The sequence below is a fragment of the Xiphophorus maculatus genome, chromosome 22 (genome assembly GCF_002775205.1).
Source record: "Xiphophorus maculatus strain JP 163 A chromosome 22, X_maculatus-5.0-male, whole genome shotgun sequence".
In the NCBI taxonomy this organism is placed as follows: domain Eukaryota; kingdom Metazoa; phylum Chordata; class Actinopteri; order Cyprinodontiformes; family Poeciliidae; genus Xiphophorus; species Xiphophorus maculatus.
This window is the reverse complement of record NC_036464.1, coordinates 4,095,538-4,108,665: the sequence shown is the minus strand read 5'-3', so window position 1 is coordinate 4,108,665 and position 13,128 is coordinate 4,095,538. Positions and strand designations below refer to the sequence as shown.

Below are 13,128 nucleotides of genomic sequence, written 5' to 3'. Positions count from 1 at the left end.
GATGGTTCTAAATTAACTTTACAATAATATTCTAATTTATTGAGATGTACTTGTAGTCCTGAAATGAAATGCTGCAAAACATACTGTTAAAATTGTTGAAAACTGTCAGTCTGGCTCTTTTAACCTAATATTGTCTCTAAATATCACATTTTATTTCAGATACCAATTAATATCAGCAATTCCCAGCCTCTGGGTCAGCAGTTAGTGGCTTTTACCAGCAGGGCTGCTGACTTTACAGATGTTATGGACGTCATCTTTGTCACTCACCTTGTGGAAAGACTAACAAGACTGCTGGAGAAAAAAAAAGATGTAAGAGCAAAGGTTTACTTCTCTGCAAGAAAATGCAGTTTTTACCCTAAACGAACTCTGGATACCAGAGGAAGATTTTATATCAAGCTATAGGTCAATTATGCAGTAGTAACAGTGCTGAGGCTAGCAAGTTAGAAGAATCTGTATTTGTTTACACTTACATGGTTAATCAACATAGGTCACTTTAGGGGAGATATTATTAGAAGATACTTAGTGTCCTTTTATCCCAAGGACAATGCACAAGAGGCCATCCTCATTGAGCCAATAAAAAATAGTCAAACGAAGCAACAATGAAATATATAATGAGTAAATAGCAAACCCCCATCCCAAAGCAGCGATTAAGCACCTTTGGAGCTGCTAATCTAAATTAAATCTCTCTTTTATGAATGAAGACATCATTGTCTACTTTGCGGTTCTGACTGGGGTTATAAATGTACCTGTTGGGAGGATTTATTTGATGTTAATGGTGTGTGTCTTTGAATAATCTACACTTACCCATTTCCTTGCAAATGCACCCATTTTACCTCCACATCGCCAACATTTTTTTTACATTTTTATTTGAAATTTATGTGATAGACCAACACAAAGTCATGCCTCGTTGTAAAATGGAACAAAAAGATACAGCGGTGTCCGTTTGTAGCCCCTCTAAATGTGTTCATTGTAGAGTGTTGCAATTACAGTTTCAAATCTTTTGGTATGTTTTCACCAACTTTCAACATGTAGTCAATCCCTCAGTATGAGAGATTGCTGGAAAAGTCAACAACCCAATGCAAACAACTTTCAACTGTTGCCCTATGCTCATCCAGGTGGAGCGAATGCTGTGAATCAGTGGCTTGATAAAATCTGCTGGGTTTCCTTGGATAGAAAACCTTTTAAGCCAATTGAATAATAAACTGAACATAACTGCATTGTTTAATCAGTCTGAGATGTTTAGCTTGGAATCTATTTCATTAGATTTAATTGACTTTTTTTGATGTGAGAGAACATGTGTTGTAAATTAGTTGGTAATAAATAAACCTATTTGAATGAAATTGCCGCCATCACCATGTTTAATGGTTGGGATGTCACTTTTAGATTAAAACATAGGCCAAAGGTTTAAACACCAAACTGGCTTTTCTTCTTATGGCTTTTCTTCAACAGATTCTCCCATTCATGCTTTCTGTTCACTAATTTTCTCTAACAAACTACAATAACTCTTTAAAGATGCAAAAAAAATTAATTTCCCTTTGGGATCAATAAAATATTTTTGAATTTGAAACTTCTGCGGTCTTCACAGAATAGATGAATTTATACTAAGGTACACACTTATGAAATCAATTGCCTATACTGGATTTTGTTTAAGGGTACTGAATACAAATGAATGCCACACTTTTCAGAGTGTACTTTAAAAACATGGAACACCATTTTGCTCCCCTTTTATTGATAATGTAGTAGAGTTGGCGTTGCTCTATCACATAAAATCCTAAGAAAACACACTGAATTTTGTGTTTGCGGTATTACAACATGGAAAACCCAATGAGCTAGAAATGCTTTTCAATCATGGTGTGTAAATGTGGCAGCTTGTCTTTCTGCAGCTGGGAGACTACATCTCAGGCGTTGCCAGTAACATGATGCTGGTGGAGGAGCATATCCTGTGGATGGCGCAGAACGAGGCCAGAGCGTGCACGCGGATCGTCCAGTGTGTGGAGCGTATTGCCGACTTGGCGCTGACAGAAGACAATCGAGTCATTTCTAAGGTGCGTTACACTTCAGGTCAGAGAGAGGTTATATTTTCTTTCTAAATATCTCACTGCTTTGCTTGCTCTTTTGTCTCAGAATAATGAAGTCTAGATGGGGCTTAATCAGACAAGTAGAGTAATGAAACACAAAGATAAATTGCTTCCTCCCATTGTTTCATCTTGCCTCTGCCTATTCTCTCCTGGCTGTCACTGGGGATAAAAGCATCTGCAAAATGATTAATATAAAACCTCTGCTCCTCTTCTTTCTCATTTTTGTTACTCTTCAACCCTTCTCCCCCCATCCGCTGCTCTCCTTGACGTTTGGGGGATTTTCCATAGGTATCTGCTAACATAGCTCTGGAGGCTTTTCTGATCAAGCCGTCAAACTTTCTTGGTTTATCCTGCACGGCGCTCGAGCAGACCCCCACGTCCACCAGCCTGCCCGTCCCACACAGCCACTCCTACCGCAACAAGGACAAACACGGAGAGCAGGAGGCCGCAGGAGAGTCGTTGCTCAGTTTCAAATGCCACACTGTCAACAACAGTGGCTCGCCAGCCAGTCAACTCAGCAAGGTAAGACGAGCAAATAAGCAGTGTGAAAATTTGTAAAATGTCCCAGTTGCTCCATTGCTTGGTGTAATGTATCAAAGGAATCAGGAAATGACATGGTTTGTGTAACTTTTGACCACATAGTGGAAGGCTGTTTGATAAACTGAAACCTTGTTTTGTATGCCACAGATCATCTCGGGGTTGTACATGGGTCAGTCTTTTCATACAAGTCAGCAGCTTGGGAGTTTGTGAATGAGAATCAATCTTCAGTGATGGATATGATGGCCTTGTGTTCTTGTCGCTTTATATCAGCGCCACCATGGCCCCAGTTGTGGCTGTCCCAAATGACAAATAGATGCATCTGCAGCAGGCAGGCCAAGCAGTTTTATCCCCTGGATCACCTAAAAAATACTAAATAAAAGTTGCCATCCACTTATTAATTTCGTAGAAAAAAACGATCATTATGTATGTTTTTAAGCATGTAAGTACAATCACCGAAAGGATAAAAATAAGTATGTGGATCTTTTTCCACGTTTTATGGCTTTTTAGTTGTGTTTGATTTCCTTCGTCTATCTGTGTGAAATCCCTCTGGTCTTATCAGCATTTTCAGGGCTGCTTGTAGCTCCAGGCTATGGGAAACTTCTATTTACGTAGAAAACGCTGCAAAGGTCGCACACTCATAAATCATAGTTGGGCTGCCTTTAAAGAAAGTAGAAGAATATTATTAAATCAGTAGTGAACTTTAGATGGTGTTCATCAAATGTGATGTTATGATCATGGTTGCTACTCCTGCCAAAAGCTTACATGCACTCATCATTGCCATATGTCTTACTTATTTTTAGCTGTTAATTATGTTTTTAAACAGGTCTTTTGGGAGTGAACTAATAATAAAACAATTTGCATAACTTTAAAAACAAAAATTAGGTACAATATTTTTAAATATATTGTAATTATTTTCTGATGTCTACCAGCTAAAATACATCAATATACCACCTCAATATTATTGGGACAAATATCTCAGGTTTTTGTAGCTATCAATAATTTTCTGAAATAACTCGCCCTCGTATTTATATAATCTGTAAGTCTCATTTCAGTCCTGACAAGCATTGTTGAAAATTTAAGTAACAAACTAACAGCTAACTTTTAGCTTGTTTTATCCATCCGGTATCCAATCTTTTGTGATCATCATCATTACCACATCAAAACATCCAAATTTATCTAAATTTCAGCCAAATAGTAGTGATTGGAAGTGAAGTTGATGATTAGTCCTGTCTAGATGACTCCATCCAGTTTTTGAAGTGCACCAGTTCACTGACAGCTAAACAAACCACTGAGCTGATGGTGCCACCATGCGTGGCAACTGGTGTTGTTCTTCAATTGGAAAGCTTTACCTCGACTTCTTCAAGTATTGTTCCTGACATTCTGCCAGGTTGCTCCCTGTCCCACTCCAGACAACATTAAAACAATAAATTATAACCTGTCCATTCAACATTAACTTAAAAATAAAAAAAATATTGTCACTGTATATTGTTGATTCATATTACCCTGATAAAAGATGACTGATACTCAGAATTAATGACATCAGTGTGTGGGCTGAGTGGATTAAAACTCCAGAACGACGCTGTTTGTCTGACTCTGCCATATGACCGTCTTGACTTTTTATGGTTCTGGCTGAATGTTTTATTCTGGTGTGATACTGCATACATATTTTGGATCAACTCCTGATACGATGCCTTGTTGAATAACAAATAAAAATTCAAATACATGCACAGTGCATTCCAAGTTTTGGGTACTTACATAAATAAGAAGTGAAGCAAATACTTAATTTAGGCAACACAGCCAAGATATCTTGCTGTCAGCACCTTAGAGATTTTGACAGAACTTTGTACAAACTCATCATAAATGATCCACTTAGTAAGCAATCATAGACATGTTGCATACTTGGATCGCCGGCTCTCAATTTTTATTTTTTCTTGTTAAAAATGGTAACCTTATTTACAGTCTTTTCATTTTTAACTAGTGATTTGTCACCATGCAGGTACGTTACTAGATGAGCTGCATTGTCCATACTACAGCCAGTTTTCAAAGGTGTCTGTTTTTAAAAGTCTGCTTTTAAATATACTCCAGATGTTATTTCATTTTCCTAAACAGGCTGTTCATGCTTAAGTGTTCCATTGTTGCTTAATTAAAACAAGTCTGCATAAAGTTCTCCACAGTGATATAGAGTCCATTAATGCTGCATTATGCCTCGTTTGCACTGAGAAGTATGTCACAGATTGATGTGATTTGGTATGCTATTTTGTCTGTTTTTATCATAAAAGTGGCATAAGAGGGCAACAACAATGAAAAATGATATATACTCTCCAAAGAAAACTGGATTTTTAGAGCTAGATGTAATCCTTTGTGAAATTTCTGATCTTGACATCTCTTCAAGCTATGAAAATTTTCCATTTGAAGTGTAAAAGCGGTGAGTGCAAACACACGTCAAATTAAATACTTTATTTCAACCGGGACAAATCCCTTCATGCAGTGTTGGCGAATGCAACAAACACAGCAAGAGACAGGAAACAGAATATTCTAACTGATGCTGAAAACAAATTACCCGACTGAAAGCCAATGCATTATGTGAAGCACTTCTAGATGTGAGGTATCAGGCTCATAGGAGATGAAATGTAGTTTTAGCAGCTGTTAATGAATGACAGTTGTTTTACAGCCTGTTGAGTTAAAGTTACCATTATTTTCCTTCACCAGAAAGGTGGCACAGTTATTCAGAGCATTCATTGTTGTACACGTTAAAAACCCTGGGTATCACTTATCAGAAACAAATTGAAATGCTCCAAAGGAGCACTCAAAGACACGCTCCCATGTGACTCGTCAGTCGACTTGTCTAACACTGCTCAGTGAAGACTCCCATATGCACACAGCTCTACAACTTGTTAGCGAGGAGGCACTACAAAAGGTGATAATATGTCAAAAAAGATCCTAGTTGAGCTCATGGGATGAGCTAATGTTAAATTACAAATAACTTAACATTCCCTGTTTTTGTGTAGTGACAAATAGATAGGTTGAGTAACCGTGTTGTTGTGTGTTGCAGATTTCTGCCCAGGTTCCTCAATGGGGTTTTGAGGTCCAGAACTGGGGTTTTACCTGGTTAAAGAATGGTAGATAAACAGACACAGACTGACATGACTGTCACTTCACTTTTACTTGAGTCCTTTAACTTGAAATGAGTAATGAGTACCAAACAGTGCCTCCTGCCATGCATGTCATGTTCTTGTTTCTATAACAAGCTCATTTCATCTAATGTGCTTGTTGATGAAATGTGAAAACATGCAAACAGTCATATTTACCTGCTTTTCTTCTGTGGAGTTCTTGCCGTCCTGTGATATCAGGACGCTGTGCAACCCAGTACAATAATATTAAGAAAATTGAAAGTTAAAATTCCAGATATTGTGTTCCACTTTATTTTGCGTAGCAAATCTGATCCTGATATCTGCTAAATATCTGGTGACAGTAATGTTTTCCAGTCCAGAGCAGACATACTGCAACATTTATTGTTGCCTTTGGTGAGAATGTTGTGTAAGTTAGCAACAATGATAAACCACACAGTTTATATGTAATTTGTTCAGAACTGTGCAGTATGTCACATCATAACCATGAAGCGACATCAGTGTGTGGAACATTGCAGTTGCTAAAGAATGCTTGAACCCAGTATGTGGTAGGCACAAACTCAGAAAAACATAGTTGTTGTAATATTATTAAATATTGTGATGATAATATTGATAACGATCAGCACACCTTACTTTTTCTTCCTCATGTTCCTTAACACTCTTTATGAGCTTTAGCATATTGCCTGCTTAAAATATTGTCAGATCCAACTGCCGCAAAATATTATTGATATGCAGACCTTGCATGAATAATCCTACTTAATTTTGCTTTCAACAATACTTTGCTAATCCCCAGACATACAGTTATGAGAATTGCAGTTTAATAGGTTGTGGATATTGACTGGTTCAGACTCCGCTACTTGTGTTAGGCTTCTTCCTTTTGGTTTGTATTTAGTTCAGCTGTGTGTGTTCTTTGTATCTATTTGTTATTTCCATGCCTTTGCTTCCTGCTCTCTCCAACTGTCCCTCATCTCCTCATTAACTCACCTGTTTAGCATTCCAGTAATCAAGCTCCCCAGTATAAATATTAGTTGTTTTTTCTCAGTAGGTGTTGCAGCCATCCTGTGTTCCTCCTGTGATTTATTAGTTTAAATTTTCCCTGTACTCAATAGATTTTGGTTAGCTTTTGATTTCCCCTGTTTTAAGTAAAAACTGTTTTCATTCACGTGCCTCATGCCTCCTCTCTGCGTTTGGGTCCCGCACTTTGCCATCACTGACAGAACAAGTGTACCTCATATAGATCCCAGTGAGTATGTGCTGCACAGACGCTCTCCTGAAGGAACTTTTTTTTTGTTCTTCTGTTATAACTTAAAATGTTCCTGTTTTTGTTGTAGTCTGTAAAACTCCTCATTATTTCTCATCTTGGGGTCATAGGAAGTAGCTGTTTGTTTTTTCATTAGCATAGAATATGTTATCTTCTTATATCAGTTCAAAGCAGCATGAAATCAGTTAGCAGTAACTCAAAATGCACTCAAATTGGTTTTTCTAATAAAAAACACAACTTTTCTAATAGTAAAAGGTTAACTATATTTTGAAGTGAAGCTTTTGTAAAAAAAAAAAAAAAATAGCACAGCTATGCATCAACTCTTCTGTTAAAAACTATTTCATCTCTTTGTGTAACTGATTGCCTGGATGAGTGATCTATCTCCAATCTGGCAATCACTTACCGCTCTTTAAAGTCCTTTTCATGTCCAATTGCACTTAGACTTGCAGCATATGGCCCTGCTGATTGCCATCTTTCCAAAAAGTGCCAACATTATGCATTATACCGCTCCGACATTAATCCTTGTGACTCTATGTAACTTTTTTTATATCTTTATATATATTGACATATCTTATCAGTCGTTTTTTATTCATATTTGAAATATATTAACAGCTTTTTTTTTTATCCCTGATGCTAATGTCAGCAGTTATAGTCTACATTTCTGAAAAAGTTCCACCACCTACAGAAGATATAATCTGATGCAGTCAGAAATCAGTTTTATACAGTGCAAAGCTTCACTGTCACCAATGAAGAGATGTGCATGATAAATTAGTAAATAATTTCCAGATTCTAAAATGTTACAACATTTTCTTGACCTGTGAAATCCAAGTATTTCCAACATTTTGAAATGACTTCATGATTAATACTAGAAATATTGTTTTCGCACTGCACTTTGTTGGGATGAAGCTAAGAACAGCATCTGGCTCCAAACCAGTTTTTTCAATTTTTGTTCGACAGTAATTTGACTGGTTTGGCTGAACCTAAATAACAAGTCTTTAAGAGGATTAAACTTTCATGGAAAGGATGGATGTGTGTTTTTCTAAATAATCATAACTCCCATTGGAGTAAAGACTGAGTGATAAAGAAAAAGCTAAGGAAAAGCTCACATAAGCACAAGGATTTGCCTGCACAGAGGTTTCAATTGAAAACTGCTTTGCACACTCATTGTTGTCTTGGTAGCAAAGTGTATTAAAGAAGATTTGGCTGCAACATCCTCCCAAACAATCACATCTGCTTCTTCATTCTCTCCCACTTTCTTAGGGTGCATGTGAGTGACTGAAAGCTGCTATACGGTGATGATTTAGAGTCTCAAACTGATAAACTGCAATCAACTTGCTTCCTCTCACCTAATCCCTAATGATTTGGGGAACAATGACGTGAAAGGCCTGCTCTAAAGCAAGTGTTTGGAAGGTCTGAAAGTTGTTTCTGCCAATAAGTTACAATACGTCACCAGCTGGAACTGTAATGACAGCAAGACTTTTAAATGAGAAAATCACTTAGTTATTTGTTACGTCTAAAGAAGGAAATATGCAAATAGATCCACACAAGGCAGAGGGCATTTGTCATTTTCAGCATTGTGATTATTGCAGACTTGACTGCCTTGCACAATAATTATACACGTTAAACCTTTGCACAATTTATCATTACAACTGGATATCTCAATGTATTTGAATTTCATGTGATAGACCAACAAAAAGCATTCCTTTAGTTGGGCCACGATAGGCCAGTCATGGTGAGCATTTGAGTCAGGAACAGCAGAGAGGCCTGTGGGAAACCAGGAAGAGCTTTGACAAATCGTCTGCTTCTGGGTCTGACTCACGATCAAAGATGTACTGTCGTATTATTGAGCATGCTTCTTATAGACCTTTGCTAATTTGTTCAAGGAAGCTTAATAGTTCTCTGTTAATATGTCCTTTATGTCAGGTTCAGATCTGTAAAGCTTTTAATTGTTAGTCTTAAAATTCATTTCAAAAGGTTTTCAAGATCCTTTTAGTGTTTTTCCTGGAACATAAGATCTGAATTCACCCCTCAGTTGGTAACTGATGATGTTCTGCACAGATTCACAACTAATCATTCTTAAATTACACAACCATATGGCATCCTATCTTATTTCCTGAGTCAATGGGCATTATCCTTGAACTGAACGGTAGCGTGAAGATTTCATAACGGGGACACAGTTTGAGACAATTTTTGCCATTTTAGATGTTCATCTTCTGGGTCATTGACAGGTAATATGTGGTTGGAGTATCCCATCTCTTTCTACCTATAGACAACCTCTCACTGCCCCCAGAGGTCCACAGCTCTCTGTATATTGCTTAATGCTTTGCAAAAGGATTCATACACCATTTGTCATAATAAAACCACATATGCCATTATATTTTACTGGATTCATTTGTGATAATGAAATACGTTTTTACCAACAGCAATCTGACAAGTGTAGAAGCCATTCAAATTTAGCCCTTAGGTCACTACTTTGTAGCACCAGCTTTTTCTGCATGTCTTTTGAAGGATGTCTCCAGCTTTGCAAATCTAGAGACATAAATGTAAGCCAGGTGTTTTTGTCGATTAACTCAAGTTCAGTTGGAGTGAATGGAGAGGCACATGCCAATGGCATTTTTTTTAAGTATTGCTATTTAGATTTTATTTCAATTTTACAGATAAATATCTTTAGATCTAAACCCATTCAACTTCTTCTGTACTTTTTCAGTCTTCAGTGTTGCCATGCTCTCTCTGTTTTCAGATGATTAGCTAAACGGCTACTGTGAGACATGCAAGCATGGAGTATTGTTTTATTCCTCAACTCTAATTTAAGTGTCTCCTCAACTTTTTCACTGACCTGTCCGCTGTGTTTTCATGTTGCTGTTTGTTCACTAATGTTCTCTGAAAAACCTCTGAGGCCTTGCTGGAATTATACTGAAGTGAAATTACACACAAGAAGATTCTATCTGACTTTTAGAAAATAGATTGACTGGGATTTTATTTCACAAATGCATGCCACAGTTTGCAGATTTTTGTTAAAGAAGTTTGAAAATACTGTATAACATTTTACTTCCACTTCCCAACTACAAAATATTTTGAGTCGCTCTATCAAATACAATCTTTTTAAAACACACTGAGCGTACTGTGCATTAGCCTCCTTTAAGGCTGGCTTTTCTTTCTACTTTAACTTTGAAAACTAAAGAACGACAGCTTAGGGGTAGAAAATCATACATTTTATGTGATGCAAACTGTGAAGCTGTTGCTTTTCTGCTGGATAAAGTTGGAAGTTGTTTCCAGGCCAAGTTCCACTCATGGCTACAATAAGGCTCATAGCCTACATGTATCAACACCAACGCATAGATTATTTTGTCTGGAGCTTCCACTCAATGACTTTTCCCTTTGTATCTGTGCTTAGTTCTGTATAGCCAACAGTTCTTCCTCTATATATTCTCATTCATACAAATATCCAGAAATATCTGATCAATGACATAAGCAACTCCTTCTCCATTTTTTTAATATGGGGGAATGAGTTTATTCTGACCATATTATCCACCAAAATGTGCTGTGGAAGCAAATATATCTACATTATAACCTCATGATCTCAGCAGTGTGCCATTATTCAGCCATGTGGAGGAAATATTTACATTTCTGCATCTGAGATCCAAAGAAGCAGCAATGCTGTCACCATCCTGTCATAAACACTAAACAGTCTTAAGGATGTTGCCAAGACTGCTAAGAAAAGAAGAGAAAGTGATCCCTGAATCATCTGCATTAAAAGCACGTTTAATATCCTTCCAAGCTGAACCATCACCATTAGCACTGATTTGCACAAGAGAAACAGAGCAACAATAAAACCCAACTGTCTACTGCACAGGAAAATATTGATATCACACATCATTCAAAAGAAATATAGAGAAATCACGAGCTGGCTTAAATAGCTGGCTTGTTGGCTTAGATCAATTTGATGCAGTTCATTTATGTCGCGCCAATTCACGACACGTGATCTCAAGGCACTTTACAAAAAACAAACTGCTTTAAATTCATGCAGATTTAAAGTAAATTACATGCATTCCAATTGATCCTAGTTATCAAACATTGCAGCCGATATCAGTTTATTTTATTTAAAAAAGACAAAAACCCTGGCAGATTGCATCAAGTCATTGACTTGCAGCATTCACTTCTTCTGAACGAGCTTGTAGCTAATGATGCAGTTGACAATCACTTGCGTTGTGTCATTGACTTTGTGACAATCTCATACTGAGCATGCATGCAGCGACAGTGGTGAGGGAGAAACCTTCAACAGAACCAGAACCAGCTTGGTGTGAACAGCCGTCTGCTACCACTGACTACAGAGCATACACACACACACACACACACACACACAGAAAAACAAAGAAACAGAAGCACTGATCAAACTTTGGACTTGATCATAACATACTGTAAAACATAAACATATAGACATCTAATTCCTTTGAAATAATTTTCTCTACTATATAAATGTTCTCAAATGTACGTTTTTCAGTGTGTCATTATGCACCTGCAATAAAATAATTTATTTTAATGGTTTTTATGCAGCTTTGCCAGATGTCCAAACACATTTGTGATTATGCACCGTTTAAACGGATAAACTATAGTCTATGACAGAGGTGACTTGCTTCATTTGAAAAACATAACCCACATTCATACTAAAAAACCAAATAGAAGAGAACCAAATAAAGGTGGCGTAATCATTCCTTTCTAAGTGGAACTTGTTTCACTTAGAAAGGAATGATTATGGATCAGTTTCCAGTAAGCAGCATTTAAAGTGCTTTCCTCCAGGGTGAGTATTGCAGGGGCTCCTCATTAGCTTGTTGACCTGTGACTCAGAATGCAGGGGCCACACATTAGAAAAAATCTTCCTTACATGTTTGACATGCAAACAATTTGAGGTTAATTGCATGGATGCTCAGCTATGATTAACTGACAAAGTCAAATGGCTACTAGCATTAACAGTGGATCAAAAAAAACAGGCTTGTAATTGCTCATGCTATTTCTTTTGATGAAGCGGGGATTGAGCTTGTGTATGAGTTTGGGAGCATTTATGCAGACTTGCGTTGTTGAACTTACTTATGCATGCAAGCTTATATCATTTCACATCACGGATTTGATGAAATGCAAAGTTTGAATCTTAAGTACGAACTGTTTATGTATGCGTGTTTGACCGCACATCCAGGGATTACTCTTCAGTGTGAAGGTAAATTTTTCTCCCTCCCAGAGGAATCACATCTTTTTCTCTCTTTGCAACTCGGTGATACAAACAGGCCTGTGATGCAGCAGTGAGAGGCCTTGAATGCTAAACACATAAGAGAGGAAAGCAGAAGGGGAAAGGGGAGGAGAACTAGGGGGAGAGTAGACAAAAAAAGAGAAGTGGGAATGGAGGATAGTGAAAGAGAGAATGGATACAGTACAGCCTAAAATGACAAATGAGAGACTAGAGAAGGGCTTCTACTGGAGCAAGATGTGAAGCTGTGAGATTCAGTGGGAATAAGAGTAATATTAGGAACAAGAGGCAAGAGAAATTGCCTAATCAATAACTGGAGATCAACAGACCCTTGGGGCTACTGTCTATTTCCATTGACTCAGAGAAAAATATTTATTTTCATTTTATGAAAAGACAAGGAAGCTGACCTCCTACCTCATATATTATGTTTTGGACATGTTCCCTTATGAATCCATTTCGCTGCAATTACCTAAACTTTTTTTTTTGTGCATTTTTCTAAATCAAAGGCTAGAGTTTTCTTTTTTTAAGTTACTCCTTCCCAAAGTTGCTTTAATACATTGTCAAACATCACATTGAAGGATACAGGAAAATCCTCAGTGGGCTGTGTTGTCCATTGCAGAGTTTAACTGCTGCATAACAATAATTTCCATCTCACTCTGCACCACAGGGCACAGATGAATGGAGCCCTTTGCTCATTTCTGATTCATCTTTATACATCTATTTTTTTCAGCACTTTGCTTAACACCATTTCATCAGACGAGGTGTTCATATAATTCACAGAAGTATCTCAATAAACACGGCCACTGCATACAAATTTATAAAATATAGGAGTTCCACTTTTGAATTGAATTCATGAAATCATGAAGTGTTTGATGCTATTCT

At 37.3% G+C, this 13,128-nt stretch overlaps 1 protein-coding gene across 1 annotated transcript in view; it reads left to right on the top strand.

The window, feature by feature from the left end:
* adgra1 (adhesion G protein-coupled receptor A1) overlaps positions 1–13,128 on the top strand; it is a 189,426-nt gene that overhangs the window by 66,123 nt on the left and 110,175 nt on the right. The window contains exons 10-12 of the mRNA XM_014469438.2: positions 160–309; positions 1,884–2,045; positions 2,367–2,600. Of these exons, the coding sequence (XP_014324924.1) occupies positions 160–309; positions 1,884–2,045; positions 2,367–2,600 (546 nt within the window). The remainder of the gene's footprint in view (positions 1–159; positions 310–1,883; positions 2,046–2,366; positions 2,601–13,128) is intronic.